Source organism: Aphelocoma coerulescens, unplaced genomic scaffold, assembly GCF_041296385.1.
Source record: "Aphelocoma coerulescens isolate FSJ_1873_10779 unplaced genomic scaffold, UR_Acoe_1.0 HiC_scaffold_118, whole genome shotgun sequence".
In the NCBI taxonomy this organism is placed as follows: Eukaryota; Metazoa; Chordata; class Aves; order Passeriformes; family Corvidae; genus Aphelocoma; species Aphelocoma coerulescens.
Window position 1 is genome coordinate 647,379 of NW_027183476.1, and position 25,870 is coordinate 673,248.

The 25,870-nt window shown below is 51.6% G+C and overlaps 1 protein-coding gene across 1 annotated transcript in view; it reads left to right on the forward strand.

Moving 5' to 3' along the window:
- Positions 1-438: 438 nt before the first annotated feature.
- Positions 439-25,870, forward strand: part of LOC138100611 (tyrosine-protein kinase receptor UFO-like) — a 53,804-nt gene continuing 28,372 nt past the window's right edge. Inside the window, exons 1-7 of the mRNA XM_068998486.1 lie at positions 439-458; positions 911-1,075; positions 2,748-2,851; positions 4,833-5,015; positions 16,269-16,349; positions 20,764-20,915; positions 22,105-22,285. Coding sequence (XP_068854587.1) covers positions 439-458; positions 911-1,075; positions 2,748-2,851; positions 4,833-5,015; positions 16,269-16,349; positions 20,764-20,915; positions 22,105-22,285 — 886 coding nt within the window. The remainder of the gene's footprint in view (positions 459-910; positions 1,076-2,747; positions 2,852-4,832; positions 5,016-16,268; positions 16,350-20,763; positions 20,916-22,104; positions 22,286-25,870) is intronic.

Below are 25,870 nucleotides of genomic sequence, written 5' to 3' on the forward strand. Positions count from 1 at the left end.
GGGGTCCCTGCGGCTGCGGTGCCGCGTGGGGGGGGAGGGGCCGGGGGCCCCCCCCCGAGCTGGGCTGGGACAGGGACGGGGTGGCCATCGACGGGGACAGCGACCTGGCCCAGGTGGCACTGCCAGGGGGCGGCTGGGTGGCCACCAGCCAGCTCAGGTGGGCACCTGGAGGGCACCTGGGGCACTTTTGTCACCCCTGTGTCACCCCTGTGTCGTCAGTGTCACCCCCGTGTCACCCACTCGGTGTCACCTGGCCCAGGTGGCACTGCCCAGGTGAGGCTGGGTGGCCACCAGCCAGCTCAGGTGGGCACCCGGGGGGCACCTGGGGCACTTTTGTCACCTCCTGTGTCGCTTTTGTCACCCCTGTGTCATTGATGCCACCCCTGTGTCACCCACTCGGTGTCACCTGGCACGGGTGGCACTGCCTGGTGAGACTGGATGGCCACCAGCCAGCTCAGGTGGGCACCTGTGCCACTTTTGTCACCCCTGTGTCACCCCTGTGCCACCTTTGTGGCATTGGGGTCACCTGGCACGGGTGGCACTGCCCAGGTGAGGCTGGGTGGCCACCAGCCAGCTCAGGTGGGCACCTGGGGGGCACCTGGGGCACTTTTGTCACCCCTGTGTCGCTTTTGTCACCCCTGTGTCATTGATGCCACCCCTGTGTCACCCACTCGGTGTCACCTGGCACAGGTGGCACTGCCCGGGTGAGGCTGGGTGGCCACCAACCAGCTCAGGTGGGCACCTGGGGGGCACCTGGGGCACTTTTGTCACCCCCTGTGCCACCCCTGTGCCACCCCTGTGTCATTGATGCCACCCCCATGTCACCTCTGTGTCACCCCTGTGTCACCTTTGTGTCGTTGGTGTCACCTGGCACAGCTGGCACTGCCTGGTGAGGCTGGGTGGCCACCAGCCAGCTCAGGTGGGCACCCGGGGGGCACCTGGGGCACCTCCTGGGTCACTTTTGTCACCTCCTGTGCCACCCCTGTGTCACCTGTCTGTCGCCTTTGTGTCGTTGGTGTCACCTGGCACAGGTGGCACTGCCCGGGGGCGGCTGGGTGGCCACCAGCCAGCTCAGGTGGGCACCCAGGTGGCACCTCCTGGGTCACTTTGGTCACCCGTGTGTCATTGGGGCCGCCATCAGTGGCACCTGAGTGGCACCCAAGTGGCACCTGAGGTGTCACCCATGTCCTGTGCCCCTTCCTGAGGTGTCACCCATGTCCCTGTGCCATCTCCTGAGGTGTCCCCCTGTCCCCGTGTCCCCACGATCCCATGATCCCCAAATCCCATGTCCCTGTGTCCCCCTGTCCCCCTGTCCCCGTGTCCCCACGATCCCACATTCCCACGTTCCATGTCCCCGTGTCCCCACGATCCCGCAATCCCAAATCCCCCATTCCCGACCCCAAATCCCCCAAATCTCTCATTCCCGTCCCAAATCCCCCAATCTCGATCCCAAATCCCTCAATCCCAACCCCAAATCGCCCAAACTCCCCATTCCCGACCCCAAATCCCGAATCCTGATCCCAAATCCCCCAAAACCCCCATTCCCAATGCCAAATCCCCCATTCCCGACCCCAAATCCCCCATTCCCAAATCCCAAATCCCGAATCCTGACCCCAAATCCCCCATTCCAGATCCCAAATCCCCCATTCCCAATCCCAAATCCCGAATCCCGATCCCAAATCCTCCAAATCCCCCATTTCCGACCCCAAATCCCCCAAATCCCCCATTCCCGATCCCCCAAATCCCCAATCCCGATCCCAAAACCCCAAATTCCCCATTCCCGACCCCAAACCCCCCATCCCCAAACCCAAATCCCGAATCCCGACCCCAAATCCCCCATTCCCGATCCCAAATCCCCCATTCCCGGGTCCAAATCCCTCAATCCCAAATTCCCCATTCCCGACCCCGAATCCCGAATCCCGACCCCAAATGCCCCAAATCCCCCATTCCCAATCCCAAGTCCCCCAAACCCCCCATTCCCAATCCCAAATCTCTCATTTCCGATCCCAAATCCCTCAATCCCAACCCCAAATCCCCCAAATCCCTCATTTCCGACCCCAAATCCCCCAAATCCCCCATTCCCGATCCCAAACCCCCATTCCCAATCCCAACCCCCCCATCCCCAATCCCAAATCCCTCAATCCCGATCCCAAATCCCCCAAATCCCATAAACCCCCCATTCCCAATGCCAAATCCCCCATTCCCGACCCCAAATCCCCCATTCCCAAATCCCAAATCCCGAATCCCGACCCCAAACTCCTCATTCCCGACCCCAAATCCCCCAAACTCCCCATTCTCGACCCCAAAACCCCCATTCCCGACCCCAAACCCCTCAATCCTGACCCCAAATCCCTCAATCCCAAATCCCCCATTCCCGACCCCAAATCCCGAATCCCGACCCCAAATGCCCCAAATCCCCCATTCCCAATCCCAAATCTCTCATTCCCAATCCCAAATCCCTCAATCCCGACCCCACATCCCGAATCCCGACCCCAAATGCCCCAAATCCCCCATTCCCAATCCCAAATCTCTCATTCCCAATCCCAAATCCCTCAATCCCGACCCCAAATCCCCCAAATCTCCCATTTCCGACCCCAAATCCCCCATTCCCGATCCCAAATCCCCCATCCCCAAATCCCAAATCCCGAATCCCGACCCCAAATCCCCCAAACCCCTCATTCCCGATCCCAAACCCCCCCAACCCCCCCAATCCCGACCCCAAATCCCGAATCCCGTTCCCGTTCCAGGCTCTCCCCTCTGGCCGTGTCCGACTCCGGCCGCTACCGGTGCTGGGCCCGCGTTGGGGGAGGGGCGCGGCTGCTGTCCCGTGAGGCCCACCTGGAGCTGGCAGGTGAGGGGACCCCAAATCCACCCCAAATCCACCCCAAAACCGCCCCAAATCCGCCCCAAATCTGCCCCAAATGCACCCGAAATCCGCCCCAAACCCACCCCAAACCCACCCCAAATCCGCCCCAAATCTGCCCAAAATCTGCCCCAAATCGACCCCAAATCACCCCAAATCACCCCAAATCCACCCCAAATCACCCCAAAATCGACCCCAAATCACCCTAAAATCATCCCCCAAATCCACCCCAAAACCGCCCCAAATCCGCCCCAAATCTGCCCCAAAACTGCCACAAATCTGCCCCAAATCTGCCCCAAAACCGCCAAAAATCCGCCCCAAATCCACCCGAAATCCGCCCGAAATCCGCCCCAAACCCACCCCAAATCCGCCCCAAATCTGCCCAAAATCTGCCCCAAATCGACCCCAAATCACCCCAAATCACCCCAAATCCACCCCAAATCACCCCAAAATCGACCCCAAATCACCCTAAAATCATCCCCCAAATCCACCCCAAAACCGCCCCAAATCCGCCCCAAATCTGCCCCAAAACTGCCACAAATCTGCCCCAAATCTGCCCCAAAACCGCCAAAAATCCACCCCAAAACTGCCCCAAATCTGCCCCAAATCTGCCCCAAAACTGCCCCAAATCTGCCCCAAATCCACCCCAAAACCGCCCCAAATCCACCCCAAAATCACCCCAAATCTGCCCCAAAACCGCCCCAAATCCGCCCCAAATCCACCTCAAAACCGCCCCAAATCCACCCCAAATCTGCCCCAAATCCGCCCCAAATCCACCCCAAATCCGCCCCAAATCCGCCCCAAATCCGCCCCAAATCCTCCCCAAATCCACCCCAAATCCACCCCAAAACCCCCCCCCGGGACCCCGAAATTCCCAAAATTCACCTGGAATTCCCCAAATTCCCAAAATTCCCCTGGGACCCCCAAAAATCCCTCCCTAAGTCTGACCCGGGGCCCCCCAAATCCACCCCAAAACCCCCCTGGGACCCCAAAATTCCCAAAATTCACCCAGTATTCCCCAAATTCCCAAAATGCCCCTGGGAATCCCAAAAATCCCCTCCCAAAACCCACCCAGAATCCCTCAAATCCACCCCAAATCCCCCCCAAAACCCCCCTGGGACCCCGAAATTCCCAAAATTCACCTGGAACTCCAAAATTCACCCGGAATTCCCCTGGGAATCCCAAAATCCCTCCCTAAATCTGACCTGGAATCCCCCAAATCCACCCCAAAACCCTCCTGGGACCCCGAAATTCCCAAAATTCACCCGGAATTCCCCAAATTCCCCCGAGACCCTGAAAAATCCCTCTCTAAATCCCACCCGGGACCCCCCAAATCCACCCCAAAACTCCCCCTGGGATCCCAAAATTCCCAAAATTCACCCAGAATTCCCAAAATTCCCCAAATCCCCCTGGGAATCCCAAAAATCCACCCCCCAAAACCCACCCAGAATCCCCCAAATCCACCCCAAACCCCCCTGGCACCCCAAAATTCCCAAAATTCCCCCGGAATTCCCCAAATTCCCCTGGGAATCCCAAAATCCCCCCCCAAAACCCACCCAGAATCCCCCAAATCCACCCCAAATCCCCCCCCAAATCCCCCCTGGGACCCCGAAATTCCCAAAATTCCCCCGGAATCCCCCAAATTCCCCCGGGATCCCCAAATTCCCCCCCAAATCCGCCCCAAACCCCACTACAACTCCCCAAAACCCTCCAGGAACCCCCTAAATTCCCCCCAAACCCCCCCAAACTTCCCCCCAAATTTCCCCCTGGACATTCCCGGCGCTCCCGGTTTTTCCTGCGGGATCCCCCAAACCTGGAACTGGGAATTTTCACCCCATTTTTGGGGGGGGGGGGGGAGGGGGTGTTTTTTTGGGGGGGGGGTTTCCACCCTCGAAATGGCCCGAAATGGCCCAAAATGGCCCGGAATTGCCCGGAATTTTTTCCCAAATTCCCTCTCTGCCGTTCCCAGGGCTCCCGGTTTTCCTGGAGGAGCCGCAGGACCTGGAATTGGCCGTTTTCACCCCGTTTTCGCTGCGCTGCAGCGCCCGGGGCCCCCCCGAGCCCGTGCGGCTCCTGTGGCTGCGGGACGGGACCCCCCAAAACGGGCTCGGGGACCCCCTGGCCCGGAGCCCCTCCACCCTCAGAGTGGCCGGTGAGGGGATTTCGGGGAATTTTGGGGAATTTTCGGGACTTTTCGGGACTTTCGGGGATGTTGGGAGGGCTGGGAGATGGGGTGAAATGGGGCCCCAAAATGAACCCTGAAAGCGACCCCAAAATCGCTCCCAAAATCACCCCGGAATTGCTCCAAGTCCCCCCAAAAATCGACCCCAAATCGGCCCCAAAATCGACACAAAATCAGTCCCAAATTGACCCCAAAATCGGCCCCAAAATTGACCCCAAATCACCCCAAAATCGACCCCAAATCACCCTGAAATCATCCCAAAACCAGCCCCAAAATCGACCCCAAATCACCCCAAAATCGACCCCAAATCACCCTGAAATCATCCCAAAACCAGCCCCAAAATCGACCCCAAATCGGCCCCAAAATCGACCCCAAATCACCCTGAAATCATCCCAAAATCGGCCCCAAACTCGACCCCAAATCGGCCCCAAAATCGGCAGAAAATCAGTCCCAAAATCGACCCCAAAATCGACCCCAAATCGGCCCCAACATCGACCCCAAATCACCCTGAAATCATCCCAAAACCAGCCCCAAAATCGACCCCAAATCGGCCCCAAAATCGACCCCAAAATCGCTCCCAAAATCACCCCGGAATTGCTCCAAGTCCCCCCAAAAATCGACCCCAAATCGGCCCCAAAACCGACCCCAAATCACCCCAAAATCGACCCCAAATCACCCTGAAATCATCCCAAAACCAGCCCCAAAATCGACCCCAAATCGGCCCCAAAATTGACACAAAATCAGTCCCAAATTGACCCCAAATCGGCCCCAAAACCGACCCAAATTCAGCCCCAAACTCGACCCCAAATCACCCTGAAATCATCCCAAAACCAGCCCCAAAATCGACCCCAAATCACCCCAAAATCGACCCCAAATCACCCCAAAATCGACCCCAATTCAGCCCCAAATCGACCCCAAATCGGCCTCAACATCGACCCCAAATCACCCTGAAATCATCCCAAAACCAGCCCCAAAATCGACCCCAAATCGGCCCCAAAATCGACCCCAAAATTGCTCCCAAAAATCACCCCGGAATTGCTCCAAGTCCCCCCAAAAATCGACCCCAAATCGGCCCCAAAACCGACCCCAAATCACCCCAAAATCGACCCCAAATCACCCTGAAATCATCCCAAAACCAGCCCCAAAATCGACCCCAAATCGGCCCCAAAATTGACACAAAATCAGTCCCAAATTGACCCCAAATCGGCCCCAAAACCGACCCCAATTCAGCCCCAAACTCGACCCCAAATCACCCTGAAATCATCCCAAAACCAGCCCCAAAATCGACCCCAAATCGGCCCCAAAATTGACACAAAATCAGCCCCAAATCGACCCCAAATCGGCCCCAAAATCGACACAAAATCAGTCCCAAATCGACCCCAAATCGGCCCCAAAACCGACCCCAATTCAGCCCCAAACTCGACCCCAAATCACCCTGAAATCATCCCAAAACCAGCCCCAAAATCGACCCCAAATCGGCCCCAAAATCGACACAAAATCACCCCAAAATCGACACAAAATCACCCCAAAATCGACCCCAAATCACCCTGAAATCATCCCAAAACCAGCCCCAAAATCGACCCCAAATTGGCCCCAAAATCGACACAAAATCACCCCAAAATCGACACAAAATCAGTCCAAAATCGACCCCAAATCACCCCAAAATCGACCCCAAATCACCCTGAAATCATCCCAAAACCAGCCCCAAAATCGACCCCAAATCGGCCCCAAAATCGACCCCAAATCGGCCTCAACATCGACCCCAAATCACCCTGAAATCATCCCAAAACCAGCCCCAAAATCGACCCCAAATCACCCCAAAATCGACCCCAAATCACCCTGAAATCATCCCAAAATCATCCCAAAATCGGCCCCCAGATCGACCCCAAATCACCCTGAAATCATCCCAAAACCAGCCCCAAAATCAACCCCAAATCACCCCAAAATCGACCCCAAATCGGCCCCAAAATCGACCCCAAATCACCCCAAAATCGACCCCAAATCGGCCCCAAAATCGACCCCAAATCACCCTGAAATCACCCCAAAACCAGCCCCAAAATCGACCCCAAATCGGCCCCAAAATCGACACAAAATCAGTCCCAAAAGCGACCCCAAATCGGCCCCAAAATCGACCCCAAATCACCCCAAAATCGACCCCAAATCACCCTGAAATCATCCCAAAACCAGCCCCAAAATCGACCCCAAATCACCCCAAAATCGACCCCAAATCACCCCGAAATCATCCCAAAACCAGCCCCAAAATCGACCCCAAATCGGCCCCAAAATCGACCCCAAATCACCCTGAAATCATCCCAAAATCGGCCCCAAAATCGACCCCAAATCGGCCCCAAAATCGACCCCAAAATTGCTCCCAAAAATCACCCCGGAATTGCTCCAAGTCCCCCCAAAAATCGACCCCAAATCGGCCCCAAAACCGACCCCAAATCACCCCAAAATCGACCCCAAATCACCCTGAAATCATCCCAAAACCAGCCCCAAAATCGACCCCAAATCGGCCCCAAAATTGACACAAAATCAGTCCCAAATTGACCCCAAATCGGCCCCAAAACCGACCCCAATTCAGCCCCAAACTCGACCCCAAATCACCCTGAAATCATCCCAAAACCAGCCCCAAAATCGACCCCAAATCGGCCCCAAAATTGACACAAAATCACCCCAAAATTGACACAAAATCACCCCAAAATCGACCCCAAATCACCCTGAAATCATCCCAAAACCAGCCCCAAAATCGACCCCAAATCACCCCAAAATCGACCCCAAATCACCCCGAAATCATCCCAAAACCAGCCCCAAAATCGACCCCAATTCAGCCCCAAACTCGACCCCAAATCACCCTGAAATCATCCCAAAACCAGCCCCAAAATCGACCCCAAATCGGCCCCAAAATCGACCCCAAAATTGCTCCCAAAAATCACCCCGGAATTGCTCCAAGTCCCCCCAAAAATCGACCCCAAATCGGCCCCAAAACCGACCCCAAATCACCCCAAAATCGACCCCAAATCACCCTGAAATCATCCCAAAACCAGCCCCAAAATCGACCCCAAATCGGCCCCAAAATTGACACAAAATCAGCCCCAAATCGACCCCAAATCGGCCCCAAAATCGACACAAAATCAGTCCCAAATCGACCCCAAATCGGCCCCAAAACCGACCCCAATTCAGCCCCAAACTCGACCCCAAATCACCCTGAAATCATCCCAAAACCAGCCCCAAAATCGACCCCAAATCACCCCAAAATCGACCCCAAATCACCCTGAAATCATCCCAAAACCAGCCCCAAAATCGACCCCAAATCGGCCCCAAAATCGACACAAAATCAGCCCAAAATCGACCCCAAATCGGCCTCAACATCGACCCCAAATCACCCTGAAATCATCCCAAAACCAGCCCCAAAATCGACCCCAAATCGGCCCCAAAATCGACCCCAAATCACCCTGAAATCATCCCAAAACCAGCCCCAAAATCGACCCCAAATCGGCCCCAAAATCGACCCCAAATCGGCCTCAACATCGACCCCAAATCACCCTGAAATCATCCCAAAACCAGCCCCAAAATCGACCCCAAATCGGCCCCAAAATTGACACAAAATCAGTCCCAAATTGACCCCAAATCGGCCCCAAAACCGACCCCAATTCAGCCCCAAACTCGACCCCAAATCACCCTGAAATCATCCCAAAACCAGCCCCAAAATCGACCCCAAATCGGCCCCAAAATTGACACAAAATCAGCCCCAAATCGACCCCAAATCGGCCCCAAAATCGACACAAAATCAGTCCCAAATCGACCCCAAATCGGCCCCAAAACGGACCCCAATTCAGCCCCAAACTCGACCCCAAATCACCCTGAAATCATCCCAAAACCAGCCCCAAAATCGACCCCAAATTGGCCCCAAAATCGACACAAAATCACCCCAAAATCGACACAAAATCACCCCAAAATCGACCCCAAATCACCCTGAAATCATCCCAAAACCAGCCCCAAAATCGACCCCAAATTGGCCCCAAAATCGACACAAAATCACCCCAAAATCGACACAAAATCAGTCCAAAATCGACCCCAAATCACCCCAAAATCGACCCCAAATCACCCTGAAATCATCCCAAAACCAGCCCCAAAATCGACCCCAAATCGGCCCCAAAATCGACCCCAAATCGGCCTCAACATCGACCCCAAATCACCCTGAAATCATCCCAAAACCAGCCCCAAAATCGACCCCAAATCACCCCAAAATCGACCCCAAATCACCCTGAAATCATCCCAAAATCATCCCAAAATCGGCCCCCAGATCGACCCCAAATCACCCTGAAATCATCCCAAAACCAGCCCCAAAATCAACCCCAAATCACCCCAAAATCGACCCCAAATCGGCCCCAAAATCGACCCCAAATCACCCCAAAATCGACCCCAAATCGGCCCCAAAATCGACCCCAAATCACCCTGAAATCACCCCAAAACCAGCCCCAAAATCGACCCCAAATCGGCCCCAAAATCGACACAAAATCAGTCCCAAAAGCGACCCCAAATCGGCCCCAAAATCGACCCCAAATCACCCCAAAATCGACCCCAAATCACCCTGAAATCATCCCAAAACCAGCCCCAAAATCGACCCCAAATCACCCCAAAATCGACCCCAAATCACCCCGAAATCATCCCAAAACCAGCCCCAAAATCGACCCCAAATCGGCCCCAAAATCGACCCCAAATCACCCTGAAATCATCCCAAAATCGGCCCCAAAATCGACCCCAAATCGGCCCCAAAATCGACCCCAAAATTGCTCCCAAAAATCACCCCGGAATTGCTCCAAGTCCCCCCAAAAATCGACCCCAAATCGGCCCCAAAACCGACCCCAAATCACCCCAAAATCGACCCCAAATCACCCTGAAATCATCCCAAAACCAGCCCCAAAATCGACCCCAAATCGGCCCCAAAATTGACACAAAATCAGTCCCAAATTGACCCCAAATCGGCCCCAAAACCGACCCCAATTCAGCCCCAAACTCGACGCCAAATCACCCTGAAATCATCCCAAAACCAGCCCCAAAATCGACCCCAAATCGGCCCCAAAATTGACACAAAATCACCCCAAAATCGACACAAAATCACCCCAAAATCGACCCCAAATCACCCTGAAATCATCCCAAAACCAGCCCCAAAATCGACCCCAAATCACCCCAAAATCGACCCCAAATCACCCCGAAATCATCCCAAAACCAGCCCCAAAATCGACCCCAATTCAGCCCCAAACTCGACCCCAAATCACCCTGAAATCATCCCAAAACCAGCCCCAAAATCGACCCCAAATCGGCCCCAAAATCGACCCCAAAATTGCTCCCAAAAATCACCCCGGAATTGCTCCAAGTCCCCCCAAAAATCGACCCCAAATCGGCCCCAAAACCGACCCCAAATCACCCCAAAATCGACCCCAAATCACCCTGAAATCATCCCAAAACCAGCCCCAAAATCGACCCCAAATCGGCCCCAAAATTGACACAAAATCAGTCCCAAATTGACCCCAAATCGGCCCCAAAACCGACCCCAATTCAGCCCCAAACTCGACCCCAAATCACCCTGAAATCATCCCAAAACCAGCCCCAAAATCGACCCCAAATCGGCCCCAAAATTGACACAAAATCAGCCCCAAATCGACCCCAAATCGGCCCCAAAATCGACACAAAATCAGTCCCAAATCGACCCCAAATCGGCCCCAAAACCGACCCCAATTCAGCCCCAAACTCGACCCCAAATCACCCTGAAATCATCCCAAAACCAGCCCCAAAATCGACCCCAAATCACCCCAAAATCGACCCCAAATCACCCTGAAATCATCCCAAAACCAGCCCCAAAATCGACCCCAAATCGGCCCCAAAATCGACACAAAATCAGCCCAAAATCGACCCCAAATCACCCCAAAATCGACCCCAAATCACCCTGAAATCATCCCAAAACCAGCCCCAAAATCGACCCCAAATTGGCCCCAAAATCGACCCCAAATCGGCCTCAACATCGACCCCAAATCACCCTGAAATCATCCCAAAACCAGCCCCAAAATCGACCCCAAATCACCCCAAAATCGACCCCAAATCACCCTGAAATCATCCCAAAATCATCCCAAAATCGGCCCCCAAATCGACCCCAAATCACCCTGAAATCATCACAAAATCATCCCAAAATCGACCCCAAATCGGCCTCAACATCGAACCCAAATCACCCTGAAATCATCCCCAAACCAGCCCCAAAATCAACCCCAAATCACCCCAAAATCGACCCCAAATCGGCCCCAAAATCGACCCCAAATCACCCTGAAATCACCCCAAAACCAGCCCCAAAATCGACCCCAAATCGGCCCCAAAATCGACCCCAAATCACCCCAAAATCGACCCCAAATCACCCTGAAATCATCCCAAAACCAGCCCCAAAATCGACCCCAAATCGGCCCCAAAATCGACACAAAATCAGTCCCAAAATCGACCCCAAATCGGCCCCAAAATCGACCCCAAATCACCCCAAAATCGACCCCAAATCACCCTGAAATCATCCCAAAACCAGCCCCAAAATCGACCCCAAATCGGCCCCAAAATCGACCCCAAATCACCCTGAAATCATCCCAAAATCGGCCCCAAAATCGACCCCAAATTGGCCCCAAAATCGACACAAAATCAGTCCAAAATCAACCCCAAATCACCCCAAAATCGATCCCAAATCACCCTGAAATCATCCCAAAACCAGCCCCAAACTCGACCCCAAATCGGCCCCAAAATCGACAGAAAATCAGTCCCAAAATCGACCCCAAAATCGGCCCCAAAATCGACCCCAAATCGGCCCCAAAATCGACCCCAAATCACCCTGAAATCATCCCAAAATCGGCCCCAAAATCGACCCCAAATCGGCCCCAAAATCGACAGAAAATCAGTCCCAAAATCGACCCCAAAATCGGCCCCAAAATCGACCCCAAATCGGCCTCAACATCGACCCCAAATCACCCTGAAATCATCCCAAAACCAGCCCCAAAATCGACCCCAAATCCGCCCCAAAATCGACCCCAAAATCGCTCCCAAAATCACCCCGGAATTGCTCCAAGTCCCCCCAAAAATCGACCCCAAATCGGCCCCAAAATCGACAGAAAATCAGTCCCAAAATCGACCCCAAAATCGGCCCCAAAATCGACCCCAAATCGGCCTCAACATCGACCCCAAATCACCCTGAAATCATCCCAAAACCAGCCCCAAAATCGACCCCAAATCGGCCCCAAAATCGACCCCAAAATCACCCCGGAATTGCTCCAAGTCCCCCCAGAAATCGACCCCAAATCTGCCCCAAAATCGACACAAAATCAGTCCCAAAATCGACCCCAAATCGGCCCCAAAATTGACACAAAATCAGTCCCAAATCGACCCCAAATCGGCCCCAAAACCGACCCCAATTCAGCCCCAAACTCGACCCCAAATCACCCTGAAATCATCCCAAAACCAGCCCCAAAATCGACCCCAAATCACCCCAAAATCGACCCCAAATCACCCTGAAATCATCCCAAAATCATCCCAAAATCGGCCCCAAAATCGACCCCAAATCACCCTGAAATCATCCCAAAACCAGCCCCAAAATCGACCCCAAATCGGCCCCAAAATTAACTCAAAATCCCCCTGAAATCAACCCCAAAATCGGCCCCAAATCCACCCAAAATCAATTCCAAAATCCACCCAAAATTGATCCCAAAATCGACCAAAACTGCTCCAACAGCGGCCCCAAAATTGATCCCAAAATTGGCCCAAGAGTGCCCAAAAACTGATCCCAAAATTGATCCCAAAATTGCCCCAGGGGGGCACGGGGACATTTGGGGGAATTTGGGGGGGTTTGGGGGGATTTGGGGGATTTTGGGGAATTTGGGGGAATTTGGGGGATTTGGGGGGAGGAAAAGGGGGGAATTTGGGGGGATTTGGGGGATTTCGGGTGGATTTGGGGGATTTCAGGGGAATTTGGGAGAATTTGGGGGCATTTGGGGAAATTTGGGGGGAGGAAAAAGGGGGAATTTGGGAGGATTTGGGGTGGATTTGGGGAAATTTGGGGGAATCTGGGGGGGTTTGGGGGATTTGGGGGAATTTGGGGGAATTTTGGGGGAATTTGCGGGGATTTGAGTGGAATTTTGGGGGATTTCAGGGGAATTTGGGGGGAGGAAAAGGGGGGATTTGGGGGAATTTGGTGGAATTGGGGGAAATTTGGGGGAGTTTGGGGGATTTGGGGGGATTTTGGGGCGTTTTGGGGGAATTTTGGGGGAGGAAAAGGGGGGAATTTGGGGGGATTGGGAAGAATTTGGGGTGATTTGGGGGGAGGAAAATGAGGAAATTTGGGGGAATTCAGGGGAATTTGGGGGAATTTGGGGGGATTTGGGGGATTTTGGGTGGATTTGGGGAGAATTGGGGGGATTTGGGGGAATTTGGGAGAATTTGGGGGCATTTAGGGGAATTTGGGGGGAGGAAAAGGGGAAAATTTGGGGGGATTTGGGGGAATTTGGGGGAATCTGGGGGAAATTTGGGGGAGTTTGGGGGATTTGGGGGATTTGGGGGGAAATTTTGGGGGTTTTGGGGGATTTTTGGGGGAATTTGGGGGAGGAAAAGGGGAGAATTTGGGGGGATTTGGAAGAATTTGGGGGAAGGAAAAGGGGGGAATTTGGGGGGATTTGAGGGGATTTGGGGGAATTTGGGGGGATTTGGGGAGTTTCGGAGGATTTGGGGGATTTGGGGGGAAATTTTGGGGGGAATTTGGGGGATTTTGGGGCCATCGGGGACATTGGGGGGGGACCTGGGATGTCACCAAGGGGGGGGGGGGAGTGGGGACACCCAAAGCCCCCCCAAAATTTGTCTCCAACACCCAAAATTTGTCACCGGAACCCCAAAATTTGTCACAAATCCCCAAAATTTTTCGCCCAACCCCCAAAATTTGTTACTGGACCCCCCAAAATTTGTCATCAACCCCCAAAATCTTTCATTAACCCCCAAAATTTCACACCCAACCCCCAAAATTTGTTACTGGACCCCAAAATTTGTCACCAACCCCCAAAATTTTTCATCAGCCCCCAAAATTTGTCCCCAACCCCCAAATTCTGTCACCAGACCCCCAAAATTTGTCAAAAAACCCAAAATTTGTCATTTGACCCCAAAATTTGTCACCAACTCCCAAAATTTTTCTCTGGAACCCCCAAAATTTCTCTCTGGACCCCCAAAATCTTTCATCAACCCTCAAAATCTGTCTCCAACCCCCAAAATTCATCACCCAACCCCCAAAATTTGTCCAAAAACCCCAAAATTTGTCCCCAACCCCCAAAATTTTTCTCTGGAACCCCCCAAATCTTTCACCAACCCCCAAAATTGATCACCAGACCCCCAAAATTCGTCACCAGACCCCCAAAATTCATCACCAGACCCCCAAAATTTGTCACCAAACCCCCAAAATTTGTCACCAGACCCCCAAAATTTCTCACCGAACCCCCAAAATTTGTCACCAACCACCAAAATTTCTCTCCGAACCCCCAAAATTTGTCACCAACCCCCAAAATTCATCACCAGACCCCCAAAATTTGTCACCCAACTCCCAAATTCTGTCACCCAACCCCCCAAATTTGTCAAAAACCCCCAAAATTCATCACCAGACCCCCAAAATTTGTCCCCAACCCCCAAAATTTGTCACCAACCCCCAAAATTCATTACCAGACCCCCAAAATTCGTCACCAACCCCGAAATTCTGTCACCCAACCCCCAAAATTTGTCAAAAACCCCCCAAATTTTTCTCCAAACCCCCAAAATTCGTCACCAACCCCCAAAATTGATCACCAGACCCCCAAAATTCGTCACCAACCCCGAAATTCTGTCACCCAACCCCCAAAATTTGTCAAAAACCCCCAAAATTCGTCACCAGACCCCCAAAATTCATTACCAGACCCCCAAAATTCGTCACCAACCCCGAAATTCTGTCACCCAACCCCCAAAATTTGTCAAAAACCCCCCAAATTTTTCTCCAAACCCCCAAAATTCGTCACCAACCCCCAAAATTGATCACCAGACCCCCAAAATTCGTCACCAACCCCGAAATTCTGTCACCCAACCCCCAAAATTTGTCAAAACCCCCAAAATTCGTCACCAGACCCCCAAAATTCATCACCAGACCCCCAAAATCCGTCACCAGACCCCCAAAATTTCTCACCAAACCCCCAAAATTTGTCACCAACCCCCAAAATTTTTTTCCGAACCCCCAAAATTTGTCACCAACCCCCAAAATTTCTCTCCGAACCCCCAAAATTCGTCACCAACCCCCAAAATTCATCACCAGACCCCCAAAATTTGTCAAAAACCCCCCAAATTTTTCTCCAAACCCTTAAAATTTGTCACCAACCCCCAAAATTCATCACCAGACCCCCAAAATTCATCACCAGACCCCCAAAATTTGTCAAAAACCCCCCAAATTTTTCTCCAAACCCCCAAAATTTGTCACCAGACCCCCAAAATTTCTCTCCGAACCCCCAAAATTTGTCACCAGACCCCCAAAATTCATCACCAGACCCCCAAAATTTGTCAAAAACCCCCCAAATTTTTCTCCAAACCCCCAAAATTTGTCACCAACCCCCAAAATTCATCACCAGACCCCCAAAATTCATCACCAGACCCCCAAAATTTCTCACCAAACCCCCAAAATTTGTCACCAGACCCCCAAAATTTGTCAAAAACTCCCCAAATTTTTCTCCAAACCCCCAAAATTTGTCACCAACCCCCAAAATTCATCACCAGACCCCCAAAATTTGTCAAAAACCCCCCAAAATTTTTCTCCAAACCCCCAAAATTTGTCACCAACCCCCAAAATTCATCACCAGACCCCCAAAATTCATCACCAGACCCCCAAAATTTCTCACCAAACCCCCAAAATTTGTCACCAGACCCCCAAAATTTGTCAAAAACCCCCAAAATTTTTCTCCGAACCCCCAAAATTTGTCACCAACCACCAAAATTTCTCTCCGAACCCCCAAAATTTGTCACCAGACCCCCAAAATTTCTCTCCAAACCCCCAAAATTTGTCACCAGACCCCCAAAATTTGTCACCAGACCCCCAAAATTTCTCTCCGAACCCCCAAAATTCGTCACCAACCCCCAAAATTTGTCACCAACCCCCAAAATTCGTCACCAGACCCCCAAAATTCATGGCCCCCGTCCCCGCAGGGCTGAACCGCAGCAGCTCCTTCTCGTGCGAGGCGCACAACGCCCGCGGCGTCGCCACGTCCCGCAGCGCCGCCGTCACCGGTGAGGGGGCGGCACCGGGGCCGGAGGGGAGGGCACCCGGGGGGGCCGGGGGAGGGGCTGAGCGCAAAATTTGATCCAAAATCGGCCCCAAAACGGGCTGAAATCGACCCAAAATCGGCCTGGGATCGGAGGGAAATTGATCGAAAATTGGCTGAAAATTGACCCAAAAAATGGACACAAAGTTGACTGAAAATTGGCCCAAATTGACCCAAAAATTGACCCAAAGTTGGAACAAAGTTGACCAAATAGGGATCTAAAACTTGATCCAAAATTGACCCCAAATTGGTTCAAAATTGACCCCAAAATCGACCCCAAATTGGGCTAAAAATTGACCCAAAATTGGCCTGGGATCAGAGGGAAATTGATCAAAAATTGGCACAAAATTGACCCCAAAAATGGACACAAGGCATAAAATTGGCCCAAATTGACCCCAAAATTAACCCAAAGTTGGAACAAAGTTGACCCCATATCGACCAAAATTCAACCCAAAATCGGCCCCAAATTGGGCTGAAATTGACCCAAAATCGGCCTGGGATCGGAGCGAAATTGATCAAAAATTGGCTGAAAATTGGCACAAAATTGACCCCAAAAATGGACACAAGGCATAAAATTGGCCCAAATTGACCCCAAAATTAACCCAAAATTGGAACAAAGTTGACCAAATAGGGATCTAAAACTTGATCCAAAATTGACCCCAAACTGACCCCAAATTGACCCCAAATTGGTCCAAAATCGACCCCAAAATTGATCCCAAATTGGGCTGAAATTGACCCAAAATTGGCCTGGAATCGGACACAGAATGGAGTCAAAATTGATCCAAAATTGGCACAAAATTGACCCCCAAATTGGCAGGAAATTGAGGAAAATTTGATCCAAAATTGGCCCCAAAATGGGCAAAAAATTGACCCCGAAATTGGCCTGAAATTGGAACAAATTGATCAAAAATTGGCATAAAATTGACCCAAAAAATGGACACAAAGTTGGCTGAAAATTGGCCCAAATTGACCCAAAAATTGACCCAAAGTTGGAACAAAGTTGACCAAATAGGGATCTAAAACTTGATCCAAAATTGACCCAAATGGGGCTGAAATTGATCCAAAATTGACCCCAAATTGGCCCAAATTGACCCCAAAATTAACCCCAAATTGGAACAAAGTTGACCCCATATCAACCAAAACTCAACCCGAAATCGGCCCCAAATTGGGCTGAAATTGACCCAAAATTGGCCTGGGATCGGACACAGAATGGTGACAAAATTGAGGAAAAATTGGAATTAATTTGACCCCGAAATTGGCAGGAAATTGAGGAAAATTTGATCCAAAATCAGCCCCAAAGAGGGAAAAAAATTGACCCAACATCGGCCTGAAATTGGAACGAAATTGATCAAAAATTGGCACAAAATTGACCCAAAAAGTTGACACAAAGTTGGCTGAAAATTGGCCCAAATTGACCCAAAAATTGACCCAAAATTGGAACAAAGTTGACCCCATATCGACCAAAATTCAACCCAAAATTGGCCCCAAATTGGGCTGAAATTGACCCAAAATCGGCCCGGGATCGGAACGAAATTGATCGAAAATTGGCTGAAAATTGGCATAAAATTGACCCCAAAAATGGACACAAGGCATAAAATTGGCCCAAATTGACCCAAAAATTAACCCAAAATTGGAACAAAGTTGACCAAATAGGGATCTAAAACTTGATCCAAAATTGACCCCAAACTGACCCCAAATTGACCCCAAATTGGTCCAAAATCGACCCCAAAATTGACCCCAAATTGGGCTGAAATTGACCCAAAATTGGCCTGGAATCGGACACAGAATGGAGTCAAAATTGATCCAAAATTGGCACAAAATTGACCCCAACATTGGCAGGAAATTGAGGAAAATTTGATCCAAAATTGGCCCCAAAATGGGCAAAAAATTGACCCCGAAATTGGCCTGAAATTGGAACAAATTGATCAAAAATTGGCATAAAATTGACCCAAAAAATGGACACAAAGTTGGCTGAAAATTGGCCCAAATTGACCCAAAAATTGACCCAAAGTTGGAACAAAGTTGACCAAATAGGGATCTAAAACTTGATCCAAAATTGACCCAAATGGGGCTGAAATTGATCCAAAATTGACCCCAAATTGGCCCAAATTGACCCCAAAATTAACCCCAAATTGGAACAAAGTTGACCCCATATCAACCAAAACTCAACCCGAAATCGGCCCCAAATTGGGCGTAAATTGACCCAAAATTGGCCTGGGATCGGACACAGAATGGTGACAAAATTGAGGAAAAATTGGAATTAATTTGACCCCGAAATTGGCAGGAAATTGAGGAAAATTTGATCCAAAATCAGCCCCAAAGAGGGAAAAAAATTGACCCAACATCGGCCTGAAATTGGAACGAAATTGATCAAAAATTGGCACAAAATTGACCCAAAAAGTTGACACAAAGTTGGCTGAAAATTGGCCCAAATTGACCCAAAAATTGAACCAAAATTGGCACAAAGTTGACCCCATATCGACCAAAATTCAACCCAAAATCGGCCCCAAATTGGGCTGAAATTGACCCAAAATCGGCCTGGGATCGGAGCGAAATTGATCGAAAATTGGCTGAAAATTGGCACAAAATTGACCCCAAAAATGGACACAAGGCATAAAATTGGCCCAAATTGACCCAAAAATTAACCCAAAATTGGAACAAAGTTGACCAAATAGGGATCTAAAACTTGATCCAAAATTGACCCCAAACTGACCCCAAATTGACCCCAAATTGGTTCAAAAGTGACCCCAAAATTGACCCCAAATTGGTCCAAAATCGACCCCAAAATTGACCCCAAATTGGGCTGAAATTGACCCAAAATTGGCCTGGAATCGGACACAAAATGGAGTCAAAATTGATCCAAAATTGGCACAAAATTGACCCCAAAATTGGCAGGAAATTGAGGAAAATTTGATCCAAAATTGGCCCCAAAGCGGGCAAAAAATTGACCCCAAAATTGGAATGAAATTGATCAAAAATTGGCATAAAATTGGCACAAAATTGGCTGAAAATTGACCAAAATTCGATCCAAAATCGGCCCCAAAGCAGGCAAAAAAATTGACACAAAGTCAGCGAAAATTGGCCCAAATTGACCCCAAAATTAACCCAAAATTGGAACAAAGTTGACCCCATATCGACCAAAACTCAACCCGAAATCGGCCCCAAATTGGGCTGAAATTGACCCAAAATCGGCCTGGGATCGGAACGAAATTGATGAAAAATCGGCATCAAAATGGACCCCGAAATTGGCCTGAAACTGAGCAAAATTCAATCCAAAATCAGCCCTGGGGACATTTGGGGACCTCAGGGTGACTTTGGGGGGTCTGGGGGGACATTTTGGGACATTTGGGGACATTTGGGGACATTTGGGGACCTCGGGGTGGGTCTGGGGTGACATTTGGGGGGTCTGGGGTGACATTTGGGGACATTTGGGGACATTTGGGGACCTCAGGGTGGCATTTGGGACCTTGGGGTGGGTCTGGGGTGACATTTGGGGCGTCTGGGGTGACCCCTGGGGACATTTGGGGACCCCTGGGGACATTTGGGGCCCTTGGGGTGACACTTGGGGTGACCCTTGGGGACATTTGGGGACCTTGGGGTGACATTTGGGGTGACCCTTGGGGACATTTGGGGACATTTGGTGCCCTCTGGGTGACATTTGGGGGGTCTGGGGTGACCCTTGGGGACATTTGGGGACCTTGGGGTGACATTTGGGGGGTCTGGGGTGACCCCTGGGGACATTTGGGGACCTCGGGGTGGGTCTGGGGTGACATTTGGGGGGTCTGGGGTGACCCTTGGGGACATCTGGGGACCTTGGGGTGACATTTGGGGACATTTGAAGACATTTGGGGACATTTGGGGACCTCAGGGTGGCATTTGGTGCCCTCTGGGTGACACTTGGGGGGTCTGGCGTGACCCTTGGGGACATTTGGGGACCTTGGGGTGACATTTGGGGACATTTGGGGACATTTGGGGACCTCAGGGTGACTTTGGGGGGTCTGGCGTGACCCTTGGGGACATTTGGGGACCTTGGGGTGACATTTGGGGTGACCCTTGGGGACATTTGGGGACCTTGGGGTGACACTTGGGGGGTCTGGGGTGACCCTTGGGGACATTTGGGGACATTTGGGGACCTTGGGGACCTTGGGGTGACATTTGGGGTGACCCCTGGGGACATTTGGGGACATTTGGTGCCTCAGGGTGACTTTGGGGGGTCCGGCGTGACCCTTGGGGACATTTGGGGTGACATCGGGTGCCATTTGGTGACCTCGTGGGGGGGATTTGGGGTGGGTTGGTGGCTCTGGGGTGACATTTGGGGACATCGGGGGGGGGGTTGGTGGCCCTGACCGTGACCTCCCCCCCTTCCCCCCCCCCCCCAGTGGTGGCCCAGGCCCCCCAAAACCTGGGGCTGGTGCGGGGGGGGCCGCGGTGGCTCGAGGTCACCTGGGAGCCCGGGGCCAGCGGGGCCAGCGGGGCCAGCGGGGCCAGCGGGGCCAGCGGGGCCAGTGGCCCCCGGGAGTGCACGGTGCAGGTGAGGGGACAGCGGGGACATTGGGGGGGTTTGGGGGGATTTGGGGACATTGGGGGGGTTTGGGGACATTGGGGACATTGGGGGGGTTGGGGGGATTTGGGGACATTGGGGGGTTGGGGGGATTTGGGGACACTGAGGGGATTTGGGGACATTGGGGGGGTTGGGGACATTTTGGGGACATTTGGGGGCGTTTGGGGGATTTGGGACATTGGGGGGGTTTGGGGACATTGGGGGGTTGGGGGGATTTGGGGACATTGGGGGGATTTGGGGACATTGGGGGGGTTGGGGACATTGGGGACATTGGGGGGGTTGGGGGGATTTGGGGACATTGGGGGGGTTGGGGGGATTTGGGGACATTGGGGGGATTTGGGGACATTGGGGACATTGGGGGGGTTGGGGGGATTTGGGACATTGGGGGGATTTGGGGACATTGGGGGGGTTTGGGGACATTGGGGGGGGTTGGGGACATTGGGGACATTGGGGGGGTTGGGGGGATTTGGGGACATTGGGGGGATTTGGGGGGATTTGGGGACATTGGGGGGGTTGGGGGGGTTGGGGGGATTTGGGGACATTGGGGGGATTTGGGGACATTGGGGGGGTTGGGGGGATTGGGGGGATTTGGGGACATTGGGGGGGTTGGGGGGATTTGGGGACATTGGGGGGGTTTGGGGACATTGGGGGGATTTGGGGGGATTTGGGGACATTGGGGGGGTTTGGGGGGATTTGGGGACATTGGGGGGGTTGGGGACATTGGGGGATTTGGGGACATTTGGGGGGGTTTTGGGACATTGGGGACATTGGGGGGGTTGGGGGGATTTGGGGACATTGGGGGGGTTGGGGACATTGGGGGATTTGGGGACATTTGGGGGCGTTTGGGGGATTTGGGGACATTGGGGGGATTTGGGGGGATTTGGGGACATTGGGGAGGTTGGGGGATTTGGGGACACTGAGGGGATTTGGGGACATTGGGGGGGTTTGGGGACATTGGGGACATTGGGGGGATTTGGGGACATTGGGGGGGTTTGGGGGATTTGGGGACATTGGGGGGATTTGGGGACATTGGGGGGGTTTGGGGGATTTGGGCACATCGGGGACATCACCGGGGGCCATTTGGGGCACCTTGGTGGGGGGGGGATTTGGGGACATTTGGGGCCATCGGGGATTTTTGGCACCTCGGGCGTCCCCTCAGGTGTCGCCGGGGGAGCCGGGCCGTGCCCCCGCCCTGTCCCGCGCTGTCCCCGTGCCCCCCTTCGCCCTCCGCCTCGGGGGGCTCCGCCCCTTCTCGCGATACCTCGCCCGCGTCGCCTGTCGCGACAGCCGGGGGCAATCGGCCTGGAGCCGCTGGGTGCCCATGGCCACCTCCGAGGGCGGTGAGTGGGGAGGGGGGAAAAAGGGAGGAAGGGGAGAAATGGGCCCCAAATCGAGCCCAAAATGACCCCAAACTGACCCGAAATTTAGCAAAAAACTGGCCCCGAATCGAGCCCAAAATGACCCCAAACTGACTCGAAATTTAGCTAAAAACTGGCCCCGAATCGACCCCAAAATGACCCCAAACTGACTCGAAATTTAGCAAAAGATTGGCCCCGAATCGAGCCCAAAATGACCCCAAACTGACCCGAAATTTAGCAAAAGATTGGCCCCAAATAGACCCCAAAATGACCCCAAACTGACTCGAAATTTAGCAAAAGATTGGCCCCAAATAGACCCCAAAATGACCCCAAACTGACTCGAAATTTAGCAAAAGATTGGCCCCAAATCGACCCCAAAATGACCCCAAATCGACCCCAAAATGACCTTAAACTGACTCGAAATTTAGCAAAAGATTGGCCCCGAATAGACCCCAAAATGACCCCAAATAGACCCCAAAATGACCCCAAACTGACACGAAATTGAGCCTAAAATTGGCCCCAAATCGATCCCAAACTGACCCGAAATTGAGCCTAAAATTGGCCCCAAATCGATCCCAAAATGACCCCAAACTGACCCGAAATTTAGCAAAAAACTGGCCCCAAATCGACCCCAAAATGACCCGAAATTTAGCAAAAGATTGGCCCCGAATCGACCCCAAAATGACCCCAAACTGACCCGAAATTTAGCAAAAGATTGGCCCCAAATCGACCCCAAAATGACCCCAAACTGACTCGAAATTTAGCTAAAAACTGGCCCCGAATCGACCCCAAAATGACCCCAAACTGACCCGAAATTTAGCAAAAAACTGGCCCCGAATCGACCACAAAATGACCCCAAACTGACCCGAAATTTAGCAAAAGATTGGCCCCGAATCGACCCCAAAATGACCCCAAATCGACCCCAAAATGACCCAAAATTGTGAAAAAAACTGGCCCCAAATCGATCCCCAAACTGACCCCAAATCGAGCCTAAAATTGGCCCCAAATCGACCCCAAAATGACCCGAAATTGAGCCTAAAATTGGCCCCAAACCGACCCCATTATGACCCCAAACTGACTCAAAATTTAGCAAAAAACTGGCCCCAAATCGACTCCAAAATGACCCAAAATTGAGCCTAAAATTGGCCCCAATTCGATCCCAAAATGACCCCAAACTGACCCGAAATTTAGCAAAAAACTGGCCCCGAATCGACCCCAAAATGACCCCAAACTGACCTGAAATTTAGCAAAAAACTGGCCCCGAATCGACCCCAAATCGACCGCAAACTGACTCGAAATTTAGCTAAAAACTGGCCCCGAATCGACCCAAAAATGACCCCAAACTGACCCAAAATTGAGCCTAAAATTGGCCCCAAATCGACCCCAAACTGACTCGAAATTTAGCTAAAAACTGGCCCCGAATCGACCCAAAAATGACCCCAAACTGACCCGAAATTTAGCAAAAGATTGGCCCCGAATCGACCACAAAATGACCCCAAACTGACCCGAAATTGAGCAAAAAACTGGCCCAAAATCGACCCCAAAATGACCCCAAACTGACCCGAAATTTAGCAAAAGATTGGCCCCAAATAGACCCCAAAATGACCCCAAACTGACTCGAAATTTAGCAAAAGATTGGCCCCAAATAGACCCCAAAATGACCCCAAACTGACTCGAAATTTAGCAAAAGATTGGCCCCAAATCGACCCCAAAATGACCCCAAATCGACCCCAAAATGACCTTAAACTGACTCGAAATTTAGCAAAAGATTGGCCCCGAATAGACCCCAAAATGACCCCAAATAGACCCCAAAATGACCCCAAACTGACACGAAATTGAGCCTAAAATTGGCCCCAAATCGATCCCAAACTGACCCGAAATTGAGCCTAAAATTGGCCCCAAATCGATCCCAAAATGACCCCAAACTGACCCGAAATTTAGCAAAAAACTGGCCCCAAATCGACCCCAAAATGACCCGAAATTTAGCAAAAGATTGGCCCCGAATCGACCCCAAAATGACCCCAAACTGACCCGAAATTTAGCAAAAGATTGGCCCCAAATCGACCCCAAAATGACCCCAAACTGACCCGAAATTTAGCAAAAGATTGGCCCCGAATCGACCCCAAAATGACCCCAAACTGACCCGAAATTTAGCAAAAGATTGGCCCCGAATCGACCCCAAAATGACCCCAAACTGACCCGAAATTTAGCAAAAGATTGGCCCCGAATCGAGCCCAAAATGACCCCAAATCGACCCCAAAATGACCCAAAATTGTGAAAAAAACTGGCCCCAAATCGATCCCCAAACGGACCCCAAACTGACCCCAAATCGAGCCTAAAATTGGCCCCAAATCGACCCCAAAATGACCCGAAATTGAGCCTAAAATTGGCCCCAAACCGACCCCATTATGACCCCAAACTGACTCAAAATTTAGCAAAAAACTGGCCCCAAATCGACCCCAAAATGACCCGAAATTTAGCAAAAGATTGGCCCCGAATCGACCCCAAAATGACCCCAAACTGACCCCAAATTTAGCAAAAGATTGGCCCCAAATCGACCCCAAAATGACCCCAAACTGACCCGAAATTTAGCAAAAGATTGGCCCCGAATCGAGCCCAAAATGACCCCAAACTGACCCGAAATTTAGCAAAAGATTGGCCCCCAATCGACCCCAAAATGACCCAAAATTGAGCCTAAAATTGGCCCCAATTCGATCCCAAAATGACCCCAAACTGACTCGAAATTTAGCAAAAAACTGGCCCCAAATAGACCCCAAAATGACCCCAAACTGACCCGAAATTTAGCAAAAGATTGGCCCCGAATCGACCCCAAAATGACCCCAAATCGAGCCCAAAATGACCCCAAACCGACACGAAATTGAGCCTAAAATTGGCCCCAATTCGACCCCAAAATGACCCCAAACTGACCCGAAATTTAGCAAAAGATTGGCCCCAAATCGACCCCAAAATGACCCCAAACTGACACGAAATTGAGCCTAAAATTGGCCCCAACTCGACCCCAAACTGACCCGAAATTTAGCAAAAACTGGCCCCAAATCGACCCCAAAATGACCACAAACTGACCCAAAATGACCCAAAATTGTGAAAAAAACTGGCCCCAAATCGATCCCCAAACTGACCCCAAACTGACCCCAAATCGAGCCTAAAATTGGCCCCAAATCGACCCCAAACTGACCCGAAATCGAGCCTAAAATTGGCCCCAAATCGACCCCAAAATGACCCGAAATTGAGCCTAAAATTGGCCCCAAACCGACCCCATTATGACCCCAAACTGACTCAAAATTTAGCAAAAAACTGGCCCCAAATCGACCCCAAAATGACCCAAAATTGAGCCTAAAACTGGCCCCGAATCGACCCCAAAATGACCCCAAACTGACCCGAAATTTAGCAAAAGATTGGCCCCGAATCGACCCCAAAATGACCCCAAATAGACCCCAAAATGACCCCAAACTGACCCGAAATTTAGCAAAAAACTGGCCCCGAATCGACCCCAAAATGACCCCAAACTGACCCAAAATTTAGCAAAAGATTGGCCCTGAATCGACC